This window comes from Papilio xuthus, unplaced genomic scaffold (assembly GCF_000836235.2).
Source record: "Papilio xuthus unplaced genomic scaffold, Pxut_1.1 DF824992.1, whole genome shotgun sequence".
In the NCBI taxonomy this organism is placed as follows: domain Eukaryota; kingdom Metazoa; phylum Arthropoda; class Insecta; order Lepidoptera; family Papilionidae; genus Papilio; species Papilio xuthus.
In genome coordinates, this window is record NW_013533657.1 from 2,346,089 (window position 1) to 2,361,188 (window position 15,100).

Genomic DNA, 15,100 nt, shown 5'->3' on the forward strand with positions numbered 1-15,100 from the left:
ATTCTTTTAAACATTAACATTTATATTTTCATTTTAAGAAATTCAATTTACTTCTCGACACATTTGACGAGCGCTGATTAAAACATCACTTTGATAATGAAATGACTACACTATAATTTTGATACGCAGGATCAAAAAGGTGACTTAGTGACAACTTAAAATTAAATAAAAGTATTTAAATAATTACACAATTTTTACTCCTAATGTAGTGATTTTAATGAAACTAAGAATTTGTTCTTGTGAAAAATTAAAACAGTTAACAAACTATTTCGGTTTATAATTTGTTATCTGTAAAGATGCGTTCCTATTTAAGGCGTTTATTTTTAGTGACTTAATTTTTGTTATTAACAAGAATCGTTTTTTGCCTTGGCCGCGTTGATACTTAAAAATCATAAGTGATAAACATGTTTTGAACCCAGATATGGGAAATGGAGTAAGGTAAGGAGTAAGGAGAAAAGTGGGGTATTTTTTATACAAGAGGTCTTTACAAAAATATTCTAAGCAAAAAGTTATGAAAATGCATTTACAAAAAACCAAAGAAAATAGGAAATAATGTAAAGATTCCATGAAATTATTAATACTCTGCCTTTCGATTTAGAATTCCTAGCAAGGTACAGGACTTTTTAATAGTCGTTAATACATTTTTTGGATGGAATAATTAGCTGTTCAGATTTATGAAGTTTTAATATTTCAAGTTGAAATATAAATAATTATGTTTTATATATATAACATGTTTGTTACAGATTTATAATAATCATGATATCGATGACCCAGGGCTTGTCTTCCGTGTTTGTTTCCTGCATGTGTTAAGTAACAGACAGAGTCGCAGCCCTGGCTGTTGTTTGCGCTGGAATCTTCCCGCGCGCGATAACCCGCCCGATAGCGACGGCGCCCCCGCACCACACACACCACGCTTGTTCTCGGAGTTATTTATAATCGAAAGGATGTTACACTTATTGACATTACTATCTTCGGTTCCCAGAACACGTGCTCAGACCTTATCAATCGGAATTCTCCGCTCGAAATGTTATTGTCACGTCGTAATTTTCTCATTATCTTAATGATTTATTTATAGGATAGGTACTATAGAGAGAGAGAGAAATTGATTACGGTTTGAATAAATATTTCCACTAAGATAACAATATGTCATAAGCGCCTGACATAAAAATCATAGCAAAGAGTAACTTCGGCGTTGAATACTTCTTGAATTCATAGGAGATTTCTCGCTTCTATGCATCGTCCATAGGGATCTCACGTAGATTCACTAACAAAAATAATTGAAATGATTGTCTAAGTCACGATTCGATTTGGTTTTCTTCCAAAATGTATTGATTACTGATTCTACGAGATCTTCGGAGTCAAGTTTATTGGTTGCCAAGAGCACTAATGTAATATACCAGCGCCTCTCTACAATTAACAACAGTATTTCGTAATCTTTTTCTGCTATTCAATTTAGGCAGGATGCTTAGAGAGGATCACTAAATACCATAAAAGAACTAGTATGTAGTAACCAATAATATTTTAAAAGTGCAATCGTTTTAATAGTCATCAAAATATTATATATACTAACAAAAAATACTATGTCATATCTTAAAAAGTACTGTAAGTATAGACCATATTTTAACTTGTTTATAACATGTTTATCCAGTTAATTAGTAATTAATAACTAGGCAGCAGGCTAGTAGACATCATGCTAAGCGTGACACTAAAATAAATTAATTTGGATACAACTTATCTTAGAGGTTTAGTTTAATAAAAATACATCACAAATGTAATTACTGTTTGCTGTTTCAGAGAACTTTTATATCTATTGTTACATAAATTAATTTCTTCCATTCATTTATACCCTTCTTATCATAGAACTAGCCTAAATGACATGTATATTATTAACATATTATTCTCTTTGCCTACTACAATAATTATTGATACAAGTATCACTGTAGTCAAGAGCCACAGTTAGACATTAAACTAGAAATAAAACAAATTATCGGAGGCGCAATTTATTGGTTAGCTATATAACTTTGTATCTCGCTTTGTTGATCATGTGGTGTGCTGATGACTGCAGTTTGAGTAGTTCCTCTTTGATGAGTCTTGTTATTTCAGACTTGGCTTTAGCGACGGCAAGTTCCTGGGAGCTTTCTATTGCGAGGTATAATTTCCTCTCGCCTTCCGGTGGTGGTTTCCCCGTCGGCACGTATGTACCGCGCACTGTTATACCCGCCTCTGAATATTCACTGATCAACGCTAGCGCCTCCTGTACGACAAAAATATTAATTAATAACCACTCTATGGATGTCCTGGCGAAGAAAAAATATTTATTTGTAACAACTCTATCGATTTCCGTCTAACAAAAAATATTAATCAACACAACTCTATGTCTTGTCGTATGTAATGTAAGAGAGATGAAAGTATTTTTGTCACTTCTGTCTCTTCCTAATTAGACAGTCAAGCGAAAGTTTTTTTATGTTGCTTTGCAATTATGTCCAAATATTAATAAAAATTTTTAAAAGTTACCAGTATGTTAGGTTCTAAAAAAGCTATAAATATTAAATATTAAAAATATATGTTAATACATTGATTAAAATCTAACAAGAAAGATAAAAATTTTACAACACAATTTGTTAAGCAATTACACCAAATATCATTACAATATATTAGAACGGACAATGAAAAAGATTGTAAAATAATTTTTTACCATATATATCACCATATTTCCTTTCTTAATTACAATAAAAACATCTCCTTTGTTTTAACATTTTAACACAGAGAAATATTAGAGCTCCGATAATAGCAAGTTTTAGCAACATATTGACTGTTCGAGACGAAGATTTCTTGAGTACTGATGTACCTTGCAAGACAATTGCAGATTGCAAGTAAACATGCAAAGGGTTATCATAACAGTCACTTGACCCTAGCAAATAAACAAGGGCATTAGGTTGTAGACACTACAAAAACTAAAACGAAAGAAAATATGTAATTTTCGACTTATAAAAAGTCTTACCTAATTTTCACAAAAAAAACATGACGCAGAGAAAATCTAATCTTACTTATATTATAATTGCGAATGTTTGGATTGATCTCCAGAGCAGATGTATGGATCTTGCTGAAATTTGGCATAGATGTAGAACATAGCCTGGCACACATATGCTACTAATTAAGGTTTTATTTGCGGTCGACATCTAGTATTATATGAAAAAAGAATCTCCGTTTGAAATTTGTATGACTACGCAATAATATAAAATATTGCATATAGAGAGTGCAATGACATTTAAAATGTTTACTAGTTATTGACTGATGATTGTTTATTCTCTACATTTTTTTATCAATAGTTCATATTCTTATAATATTATAAATGAAAACAAAACAATAAAGACAAAAAATAGTGACAATAATTGAATCCTGTCAAGTTTTTTTCTTAGTGTTTTTGTGTTAAAGTTTTAGCAGTGCATACGGAACACCATAACAAGGGTGGTTCGGTCGCTATCAAATAACATTAAATCTATATTTTCTGATTGCAATTGTTGTATCTAATGTTAGTATTGTTGTTACTGTTGTTAATGTAATTGTTATTGTTGCAGTTACCTTGCTGGTGACCCGCCAGCGCGCCTGCTGCGGGAAGTCGTTGATCTCGAGCTCCGTCTCATACTTCCGGAACACCTCCTCCGCTGAATCCGCGTTGCTCTCGTCGCGCGGCTGGTAGTTCAGCCTGGTGTTCAGTTTAGCAGCTAACTGTTCAGCCACAGTCTTCGCCTGAATCAAAATCAACTTTGTTAGCCAGAAATAGTATAAGTAAATAAATATTAGTTCTTCCAAAAAATAAAAAGTTACTTTGTACTACAAAAATTGTGTTTTTTTTTATTTACTTAATATGCAAAACTGAGTCAAAGAAAAGTTTTGAATAAATTACATCGACTTTTATAAAAAAATAACAAATTGTTAATCTACACTCGTCCGAAAAATTCAAATCCATGAGTCACACATTTCCAAAAGATGAATCAGACCTATTTATTTTCATTCTATTGTGACCTCTAGTACACTGAATAACTACTGATTGTGTCATTTTTTTTACATATAATATTAGTTTCCATAAAATTATTTCCTCTCAGTATATCATCGACCATTATATCTCATAACTATTAATCATTGTACAATTTTTTCAAACATTCTAAGGACTCAAGGTCCAGTACTAGAGGGTAGAGGGGAGAGCCCCGCATCCCTTTACCTCCAACCCCGATATTTCAAAAATGTTGTTCTGCGCAATCTCAATAGTATTTTTGTTACTTACAGTGATGAGGGTGTGAGTAGAAGGAGATCCTTTAAGTATGGCCTCAGCGGCCTGCTGTGTAGCGCCCTTGTGCTCTGCGCCGAGCCCCTTGGCGATGTTGATGCGCGAGGCCAGCCGGCGCGCCAGCTCCAGCTTGCCGTCCGCCGCGCCCGGAACAGCCGCACCCGGCACACCCGCGCCCACCACGCCCGGCTGACACAAAATATTACATTTTGCCTAATTATATTAATTAAATTGGAATGTCTGTGTGTTACATTAAAATAAATTATCATATTTATCTGTATTTCTGTCCCCAAAGCCGCCAGAACGGTTGGACTGACTTTGACGGAACTTTAAAGGGAAAGTAGCTGGATGCAAGACATATTATAGGCTACTTTTTTTACTCTGTGCTGATAAAATTGCGGGCAACCGCTTATTAAGAAATAAAGTAAATACGTCTGGCTACTAAATAAGTAAATAAATTGCAAACGAATTATATTTAACTCAATGTTTAAGAAGATTACAACGATTTTTAGTTAAAGAGTAAATCTTAAGCGACTGAGCGTAGGGTTGATATGACAATACCTTGATCTCCTTGACGATCTTCTTGGCAGCGAGCATAGTCTCGATGTGCTGGTCCAGGTCTCCCTCCACGTCTTCGTCGTCTGAGTCCTGCAGCCCCAGCGCCGCCTTCTGGTACTTCTTCTTTTCTGTCGCCGCCTGCGCCTCAGACTCGTCGAACTTGAAGCCTACGCATAAATATGTTGAATCAATAAAAAAAATAATGTTCTTGAGTTTTTCTAAAGCACATATTAAAAAGAAGATCGATAAAATTAAAATGTTTTTTTTTTTGATTTTATTCAATTTTGTATAGAGTCCTTACCTTTCCCACTGAACCCTCCTCCAGTATGGACCTTCTTGCCGTCCTTCTCCTGCGCGTCCTTGTACCTGTCCCAGAGCTGGCGCAGCTCAGCGGGCGGGGCGGTGCCGGCCAGCTCGAAGGCGCGCAGCACGTCGCCCGCGTACCTGCCCTGCTCCGGCGTCAGGAACGTCCACGCGTACCCCTTGTTGCCCGCGCGACCGGTGCGACCGCATCTGTCATGTGTTTACATTATTAAGCGGAGCCCTTAGTGTGGAATTTAAGTTTTACACCAAGGACCATAAATTGTTGTATAAAAGATGTAAATTTCAATATTAATTTATTGTTAACCATACTACATTTTTCTCTAATTTGCAAAAAATCAAAACGGATAATAAAAATAAAAACTTACATATTTAATATGCCTTTACTTTATTTTCTATTTCCCTTATATTAATAATAAATCGACATATTTGTAGAGTCTAGCATCAATCAAAGTAAGTATTGGTTTCTGACACCAAAATCCCTGTCTGAAACATATCATCACTCTCATTATTTCTGACAAAACTGAAATAACAATATGTTTTATAAAAGGAGTATGGTCTCAGAAAACAACCATTTAATGTATAATTTATAGTTTAAATACCTGTGCACATAATCCTCATAATGATTGGGACAGTCGTAGTTAACAACTAAGACGAGCTGTTTGACATCGAGGCCGCGCGCCGCGACGCTGGTGGCGACCAGCAGCCGCACCTTGCCCGACTTGAAGTCAACTATTGTGGAATCCCTGTCGAATTGATCAATGCCTGTAACAGGCCAGTATAAATACACATGTATATCACGATACATTCACATTCCATCTCACTTTTTCTTATTTCATTTAACATTTTTTTTGGCAAACGAGCAAGCTCTCGACAGAGGAGAGGACGCACAGAAAAATTTTCGATTCGTCCCCTTCTCCGCAAATACCACTAACCGTTCCCATCCTTATGATTACTAGAAGAAGGTGGGCAGGGAACATAGACTAAAAATTAGGCCTCCGGAACAAACACGCATCAGACCAAACGCAGAAATATTGATACGTCTTCAGCTAGCAATAATATTGTCTACTTCGAAATAGTTTTTATATCTATTTAGCATTTTTCTATTCTCTATGAAGAGAAGCTCCCCCCCCCTCGCGCCTTACCAACCCCCTAACAATAACATCTCATGACTTACCTCCATGCAAGCTCATACAGGAATAGGAAGCCTTCATGAGATCTTTGAGCAGACTGTCAGCGTTCTCCTGCTTGTCCACAAACACGATGATGCTGCCCATCTGACTGTACAGGCCGAGCAGTTCGAGAAGTTTGAAGAACTTCGCCTCTTCTTCTAATATAGCCACGTGCTGTTCCACCTCCTTGCAGACTACGCTTCTGCCGCCGACCTACGAAAAAAAAACACATGTATATATAGAAAAAACACTCTGGGAAAAGATATTAATGTAGTAGATGAATTATTAAAATACACTACAATCCTAAAAAGATTCAAAGTAACAGAAAATAGTGACCGGAATTGAACACCATATATCAACTTTCCTCAAAGTAATATGTTGTTTCTGAACATCCTGTATCGTCACCAAATGCCCGTCACTTTTGCCTATATGTTTTTTTTATTGATTAAATAAATATCATTAGCTTTATTATAGCCAGGTTTAGAAAAAAGGATTGGTCTAAAGTATACCTGTATCTCAATAGGTTTCTGCAGTATCCGTCGTGCGAGCGCCTCCATCTGACGCGGGAAGGTAGCACTGAACATCACCGTCTGTCTGTCCGGACGTATGTTGTCTATTATCTTCATTACCTTACAGTTAAAACAAACATTTTGTATTAATCTTACTAATATTATAAATGCGAATGTTTAGATGGATGGATGGATATTTGAAGGTATCACCGGAACAGATCAACGGAAATCACTGAAATTTGACACAGATGTGGAACATAGCCTGGAAGACATAGGCTACTAATTATGATTTTTTTTAATCTTCATATTCAATAGAGCCCATCTCTTTTCCATATAGTTCAAAAGCGAACAGGTATATCCGAGATTGGCTCTCAAAAAATCGAAAAATTATTTACTGAAACTACTCCTTTATATAAAAACACATAATAAAATCTCACTTGTGGTTCAAATCCCATATCAAACATGCGGTCTGCCTCGTCGAGTACAACGTATGTGACGCGACGCAAGTTTGTGACGCGGCCCGAGTTAGCCGCCAACATGTCGATCATACGTCCCGGAGTACACACTATCATCTCTGCACCACGCTTTAACTCCGCTATCTAAATACAACACATAATCGAATTGTAAATATATCTGCCTAGGTTCCCATAATAGACTAGAGGGCATCTCGCTCTATTGTTGGTTCTGTGGTTGTCCTCGGCACATGCCAACCCGAGTAAGTAAGAAAATTCAATAATAAGTATACTTTGTACCAAATAGAATTTAAATATTTGTTAAAAACTTTCTAGACAATGTCAATAATACTATTTTATTAAAAACAAAAGATTTTTTTATCTCTTTTGTTGTTACCAATTGTTTTTTTATAGTTATTATTGATTTAGAACGGTGAATTAAATACAAGTAAATTTTTTTACAATTAAATAAGAAAATTTGTCTGAACTTTGCTACAGAGGTATATTTTAAATCCTTATTTTATAAAACTAAAAGTCTTGGTAAAATTATAACATAATTATATACCAACCTGTTCAGAAATTCCAGTACCACCGTAAACACAAACAACTCTCAGTCCTAAAGATTTGGCAAATTTCTTTATATCTTTGCCGATCTGCATACACAGCTCTCTAGTGGGGGTCATGATGAGTGATATTGGTCCATCCGTGTCTTCCAGTGCTGGCTGGTCCAGTACATGTCGGAACATTGGTAAGATAAACGCCAAAGTTTTACCTGATCCAGTCTTAGCAATACCTATTAAATCTCTGCAAATAGAATTACAAAGAATTATTTTTTATATATATGTATTTGAAATATGTTTATATTTTTAAATTAAAAATACATCTTGTTAACATAGTTTTATAATGTTAGAAGAATCTATAAAGTAGGCTAAGTTTTAAATTTTAGGGACCCAAATATATTAGAGAATATTAATTAGTGATACAAAAAAAATTACAAGTATTATTTTTTAAGTTTTTATAGGAATTATACCCTGCTTATTAAAAATCATTTTTTAATCGTAAAAAAATGTCATTTTGCACGGCTTTACTATTCCAGTTCCGCGCTGTTTTCGATTACTGGACTGGAATAAAGTAAACTGGGCATTATGTTAATATGGTCAAGTCTTGTTCAGCTATTGTAAACCTTACCTCCCAGACATAATAGCCGGTATCGCTTGAGCTTGTATTGGTGTGGGTTTTTCAAAGTTTAATTTCTTTAGTATATCCATTTCCTTCTTGCTAATACCACAGTGTGCCCATGTCCTAATCGGTTTCGGACAACCCTTGCCCTTAACTCTTATACCTTCTAACTCTGTTCTATATGCTTCTACTTCTTCAGGAGTCATTCTGGATAACTCACTTACCTACAAAAAAAATGGTAGTTAATTGTTAATAATTTGGACCTAACATACAATATCGGACTAATTTTTGAACATACAGTAATGTTTTTATAGTATAACTATAGTTTATGTCTTTAAATTAAATTAATCATTATATTAATATGTAGTCCAAAAACTTAGTACCACTTTTTAAGGTAAATATGGGGCAAATGAACTTGAAATCTGACACATTTAAAGTTAGTGTGGACGTAGATAAAGATATTTCTTTATCAAAAATCAATTCATTGAACTATAAATTATAGTCCACTTTTATACACAGAAAGAGCTATGTCACATACTTCTTATTATATAATTTTACTGAGTTCATAAAAATTGTTACTTACATCTGCATATTACATTATTTACCACCAAAATTTTACACAATAACAATACTAACCTCAGTATAAAATGCTTTCCTGTACGGCATATAGTGTAAACTGGCATGATCTACTTTAGCCAGTTCCTTTCGCTGTTTTGAGGCAAGTGTGGCCGCTGCGTCTTTTATATCCTCCGTTTCTTCCTCTGATGAATATTCCAACCCATCCTGATTCTGTTCGATTAATTCACCTGTGGAATTACTCACGGTTAAATAATTGTTGAAAATCTTGCATTGCTAAGACTTATTTATCAGTCAAGCAGGCCTCCAGCCTTTGATCCTGCCCATCATTACCAGGTGAACCAACTTATATTACTATTATGTTATTATGTAAATACATACAACAACTACTTTACACTTTTTCCTCTACATAAATATATGTGTTAATAAAATGCCATTTGTTTTTACATAATTTAAAAAACATACCTTTATTCTTTTGTTCCACCACTTTCTTTTTAGCAGTCCCCGTTAAAATAACCACACCAGTGCCTCCTCCAGCAGTCGGAACACTTAAAAGGCCTCGTGACTGGTCCATTTGATTGACTTTACGAACTTCCTGAAAAAAAAAGATTAAACCGAGTGTACTAATTCAAATCATGGAAACAATTAAAAAACTGTTTGATTTAAAAAGCATACTAACTTGTTGAACTTCCTGCATATAAGCATCTAACGGATCTATTTCATCTTCTTCTTCTTTTTTCTCTTCAATGATTTGTTTCTCTTTTCCTTCTCCATCTTCACCTAGAAACAAAAAAACTTATGTCTAAAAAATTAAAATTCTATACATGATACCAAAAGTAAAAAGTTACAATTTCTTTCATCTTAAATTATCATGTCCACACCAATCCCATGATTTTTTTATTTGCTTTGTTACGTGTATTCATACCTTCGTCACCAGAATCATCTTCTAGCGACCATTTCTTTGTACTTGGTGCTTGGATGTTGGTCACTAAGCTACCTTTCTGCACTTCTTTCTTTGCAGATTCCAACTCTTTACGTTTTCGTTCCGCACGCCAACGCTCAATCCTGTCTCGTCGCTTCTGCATTTCAGCTTCTAAACGAGTCTGTTCTGCCTCCTTTAGATAGAAGTTGGAAAATAATTATCAAAAATTTGTTGTTGATATTAAAACATTAATACAGAATTTGTGTTAAATAACTTTATTGTAGAAAACATTAATACTGGAAATTCCGCCAATCAAGAAATTTTCTTACCTTATCAACTGTGCCCAGATTATAATCTCCAGATTCTGTTTTGACAGATTTTTCTTTGGATTTTGACCTATCCTTTCTGTCTTTGTCGGGTGACTTTCTCCTTGATGACTTACTTCCATTTCTTTTGTCATCCCTCTTGTCACTAGATAATCAAGAGAAGATTTATGAATCTTTAATTTACAATTCAATATGAGTAATACATAGTACATTTTACAGGTAAGTATCGAATTCAGTAGACTTTAACTTTTTTTAAATATAAATGTAAAGCAATATCAATCATGTTGTTAAGCAGGCTCAAATTACAAAGTGACTAATAGCGCTCACTTTTTGGTATATATTTCCCTTGTCACTATCTGTTCTTCCGAGAATCATGTGGTGCAGGAATACAAACATTTAACAGTAAACAACGATGTTTACTGATCAATCTGTAATGTTTACAATAAAAACATACCTCTTTCTATCACGGTCTCTGTCTCTGCTTCGGTCTCTTTTGGAGTCCCTGTCTCTGCTACGGCTACGTTTCCTTTTAGATGACTTTGAATTGCGATCTCTACTCCGTGATCGTGAGCGTCTCCGTTTACGATCAGGTGAAGCTGAACGGCTGTGAGAACGCCTCCGATCGCGGTCTCTATCACGATCTCGCCTGTTATACATTCAAATACGAATAATTAATATACAAATATTAATTACATTCCGTAGGACTACAAAGTCCTACGGAATATTATGTACCAAAACTACTATCTTACCCGCTTCTAACCATCGCTACTTCTGGCAAAAGTTATTTATTTTTACAGCTATTTAAGTGCAAACAAGCACATTAAAAAAACAGTTTTGTTATTTAAATTCTTATATACAAACACAAACCAAACATATTTCTAATATATTTTATTTATTCTAGGTTATGATTCGAAATGACAAACGCTATACAGATAATATAAAATGCAAACTGACGCAAACAAATAATTATTTTGAAACTCATGGTTTCCAAATGATAATTGTGTATAAAATTTCGTCGACTAATTATTCAAGTAAATAGTTTTCAAAATACGAATTTCGTATTTGAAACAAAACCAGATTTTATATTAATGGACGCAAAAAAAATTTTTGGGCGTACAACTCATTTTTACTCTGTACCACCTTCTTTCAAATAAAAACATAACCTTTAATTTAACTTAATTTTCACTTTTCTCCGATTTTCAAATTACTTATGAAATAAAACATCAAATAGCATAAATTTATTCGATTACTAGTATATTTGCAAGAAAAATAAAAACCGCAGTATGGCAGATGATGGCGAAAACGTAAACGCTAATTTTACCAGTACTAAATATATTTAACATACTCAGTTTTATCTCGTTTTAAAGAATTTTATAATTTTCAGGTGTCGGTTATGACTGTGAAAGAACCCTTAGACCTTATAAGGCTAAGCTTAGATGAGAGGATTTACGTTAAAATGAGAAATGAACGAGAATTACGAGGCAAGTTACATGTAAGTAAAACAGTAATCTAATTGTTACACCCATTTTTGTCTATTTATATATGCCATACCATTTAACAGCTTCAAATCTTTTTTCAGGCTTATGATCAACATTTGAACATGGTTTTGGGAGATGCGGAGGAAACAATTACAACAGTTGAAATTGATGAAGAGACATATGAAGAAGTTTATAGAACAACAAAACGGAACATTCCAATGTTATTTGTAAGAGGTGATGGTGTTATACTTGTATCACCTCCAGTACGAGTTGGACTTTGAAATAGATAATAAAAGTACATAAAAAAATAGATTTTTATTTCTGTCCTAATAATTTTATAATAGGATCATTATTAAATTGCTGGTGTTTTCGAATAAGTAATTCATCTTCATCCATTGGTTGAATAATAGTACCAGCTTTTGTTAGTACATTAGGTTGGATAAGTTTTTTATGGGCTTTTTCAGTGATAAAGGTATTGCCCAGTGGAACTCGAAGAGAAGCTTCATAGTCTTTTATAGATTTAAACGGAAATGGTACATCAGAAACTTTGTGCACAGCGAGTTTAGGGTCTTTGTACTCTTTTATTATTATGTCACCCTTATTTTCGTCACGACGTGGTGTACAAGGCGGTGCTTTAAGTATAAATCGCGTTTTCCTTCTCTTGGGAGCTTTAACACCTTTACCCCCCCATTGGCCCCAACCTGGCAAACTTAAGTCAATGTCTTGTGGTTTATCCTTATTGATTTCATCTTCTTTTTCCTGTCTAAAACTATCAACAACATCATCCTCTTCAAAAACTTCTTCAATATCAATTTTTGGAACAACTTGTTCATCATCATCTAACTCATCATATTCATTTACATCTTTTGGCAATGCGGTATTCAAATATTTAGGTTTGACTACAATAAACCTACTAGGGTCAATGTTGGCATTCGGATTCTCTTGTGTTTCAGTGGTTAATATCTTAGTTAAAGATTTTGTTTCAGTTTCAACATCATTAGTTTTACCAGTAGTTTCAAGTAATGGTTCATCAATAATGGGTTTCTCATTTTGTTTCTTAAATTCATAATATTCAACACCATATTCTTTTTTTGGTTTAAGAGTTTCTTTTTTGTTTTGAAGTTTAGGTTTCGTTTTTGTTTTATCAAGATCTTTCTTTAGTTTGTTTAATTTTTTAGTCACCTTGTCAGCAAGCTTGTTTTCAAATGATTCAAATATGTTAGAAATATCTTCTGATGCATTTCCTTGATCTATATTAACGGGTTCAACAAACCAATTTGAAATTGTAGCAACTATTTTAGCATTTGCTCCAACCTTATCCTCTTTGTTTGATAGCTTTTTTTCCGACAATTTACTTTTTTTTCTTTTAGGTTGTTCATTAGCTTTGTTAATTGCAGTCTTGTCATGTGTTTCATATACATTTTCACTTAAAGTATTAACACTCTTCTTCAGGATGTTCATTGCATTATTACTTTTAGTGCTACTGCCTGCTTTTTCATCCTCCGATTCGGAATCACTAAGTTCTTTACGTTTTAACATTTTATCTTTGAGATACTTTTTGTATCCAAAATCGAACTCCGAGTCCACATTATCTTTATCAGATCTTTTCATCATCCATGGGTTTGTTGGATCTTGTAATAACTTTAAGTCTGGATTTTCTTGTTTGGTATCATCATCGTCATCTGAACTTGCTGCATCAACTGTTTTATGTGTAAGAGATTTGCTGACTGCCAATTGCTCAGCTAACTGTTGTCTCACCTGAAAAGAAAAAGGAAGTTATTATGTCTCTCATGTATGTCTGTAATACATAAATTCAGGAAATGTGCACACTCATATTAAAGTTCCAATAGCCAATACAATAAAAATTTACCTCTTTATCATACTTTGCTCTTATCAATTTACTTTTTGCCCATTTCCCAGTGTTTTTGTGCCTTAGTGTGTGCCGTTCTAATGCTCGAGCCTTCTCAAGTGATTCAAGTTTCTTTAGAGCTTCTTCTGGATCCTTACTTTGCAATTCTTCAAACTCCTTTAACTGTTGCTTTAATTTATCTTTTTTTAAAATGCTGAAAAATCAACAGATATAAAAATTAGCCTCAAATGCCTTTGAATTAGGAGTGCCAATGAGTTTTGTGAGTTTACTTTTTATTATAACTAGTTCTATGTTGTTCATTAAAGAAAACATTTTGTAAATAATCAAATCCAGAAAATATTTTAACTTACCGATGGTATTTCTTGCTCTTAATTTTACTCTGCCTTTTAGCTTTAGCTGCTTTGTATGATTGCTGGGCTCGTAACTTTGCTAGCTGCCGCCTGTGCTCGAGCATCTCTTCATAAGACATTGGGTACTCAGGTTTCTCCTCCTCGTCTGGCACCTCAGGAATAGGTGGATCCACTTCGTCTAACTCTCTTTCAAGTGGTGACTTGAGTTTCAACTTAGATAAAAACTCATGTGTTGGTTGAAGTTTCGAACTAACACGTTTTAATGGAAAGGACACAAAATTTACTGTACGATTGCGTGCAACGACCGGATCCCATCGTCCAATTTTATGCTTCGTTTGTTGGTAGCCAGTGCTTCTTTTTATACGTTCTGCCTCCGGTTTCTCTATTGGCTTTGGAAGAATTTTAGAAGAGTTTTGACTTTCTTTCAACTTTTTGCTTATTTTCACATGATGAGCTTTGTTTTCCAATACTTTCGCAACATTTTTTAAGTTAAGTTTATTTGATCTTTTGATTAAATTAAACTCGGAATTAGTATTTGTTGGTTCGTTACGTGTAGGTTCAGTTATATGTTGAGTTTTGTCTAATTTAGTAACTGCATTTAGTAAGCGATCGTGTTCAGACGATACAAAGTCTACATCTATTTCCTCCATCATTACTTAGTTTAGTTTCTAAAGACAAACACATGCACCTTTAAATAATCCGAATCATAAATACTAACCTATTTGTGAATGTGAAAATTGACAGTGACAGTTAAATTCAACAAGTTACCTAGTTACAATAGACAATCAGTTATACCAGTTCACACTTATAAATACTACTAAACCATAGAACTAAACTCATTTCAACTGAAGTTAAAGCATGTAAAGTATTTTATATACTCTTTGGTTAAAGGCAGTTAAAGGTTAAAAAAATATTACTCACCAAGCGGCTCGTAGCCTACCCCAAGTTTGAGGTGACTCCGTCTCAGTCAACCGTGCTGGCCCAGTGAGGGTTGGTTGAGTTCACACATATCGTCTTGGTACTATATTCATATCAGTTTATTTAAGCTAAATTTGTTTTCAGACTAATATTATTTATTTCAAATGGAGATTTTACAAAC

General features: G+C 34.2%; 3 protein-coding genes across 3 annotated transcripts; 1 reads left to right on the plus strand and 2 right to left on the minus strand.

Moving 5' to 3' along the window:
* Window positions 1-1,987: 1,987 nt before the first annotated feature.
* On the minus strand, window positions 1,988-11,213 carry Prp5 (pre-mRNA processing factor 5). The gene is made up of 18 exons (XM_013324656.1): window positions 11,053-11,213; window positions 10,758-10,949; window positions 10,307-10,448; window positions 9,981-10,170; window positions 9,735-9,835; window positions 9,521-9,650; window positions 9,116-9,285; window positions 8,489-8,703; window positions 7,870-8,104; window positions 7,286-7,447; window positions 6,849-6,968; window positions 6,345-6,552; window positions 5,770-5,932; window positions 5,148-5,359; window positions 4,850-5,013; window positions 4,286-4,477; window positions 3,583-3,750; window positions 1,988-2,254 (listed from the first exon to the last, which is right to left on the minus strand). Exons 1-18 carry the CDS (start codon window positions 11,064-11,066, stop codon window positions 2,012-2,014), a joined length of 3,021 nt encoding a protein of 1,006 aa, XP_013180110.1. The 5' UTR covers window positions 11,067-11,213; the 3' UTR covers window positions 1,988-2,011.
* A 219-nt stretch (window positions 11,214-11,432) lies between these two features.
* On the plus strand, window positions 11,433-12,089 carry LSm3 (U6 snRNA-associated Sm-like protein LSm3). The gene is made up of 3 exons (XM_013324470.1): window positions 11,433-11,607; window positions 11,688-11,795; window positions 11,883-12,089. The coding sequence occupies exons 1-3, from the start codon at window positions 11,587-11,589 to the stop codon at window positions 12,060-12,062; spliced, it is 309 nt and encodes a 102-aa protein (XP_013179924.1). The 5' UTR covers window positions 11,433-11,586; the 3' UTR covers window positions 12,063-12,089.
* On the minus strand, window positions 12,078-14,755 carry LOC106126688 (U3 small nucleolar RNA-associated protein 14 homolog A-like). The gene is made up of 3 exons (XM_013324467.1): window positions 14,002-14,755; window positions 13,652-13,844; window positions 12,078-13,539 (listed from the first exon to the last, which is right to left on the minus strand). The coding sequence occupies exons 1-3, from the start codon at window positions 14,652-14,654 to the stop codon at window positions 12,097-12,099; spliced, it is 2,289 nt and encodes a 762-aa protein (XP_013179921.1). The 5' UTR covers window positions 14,655-14,755; the 3' UTR covers window positions 12,078-12,096.
* Between the last annotated feature and the right edge of the window lie 345 nt (window positions 14,756-15,100).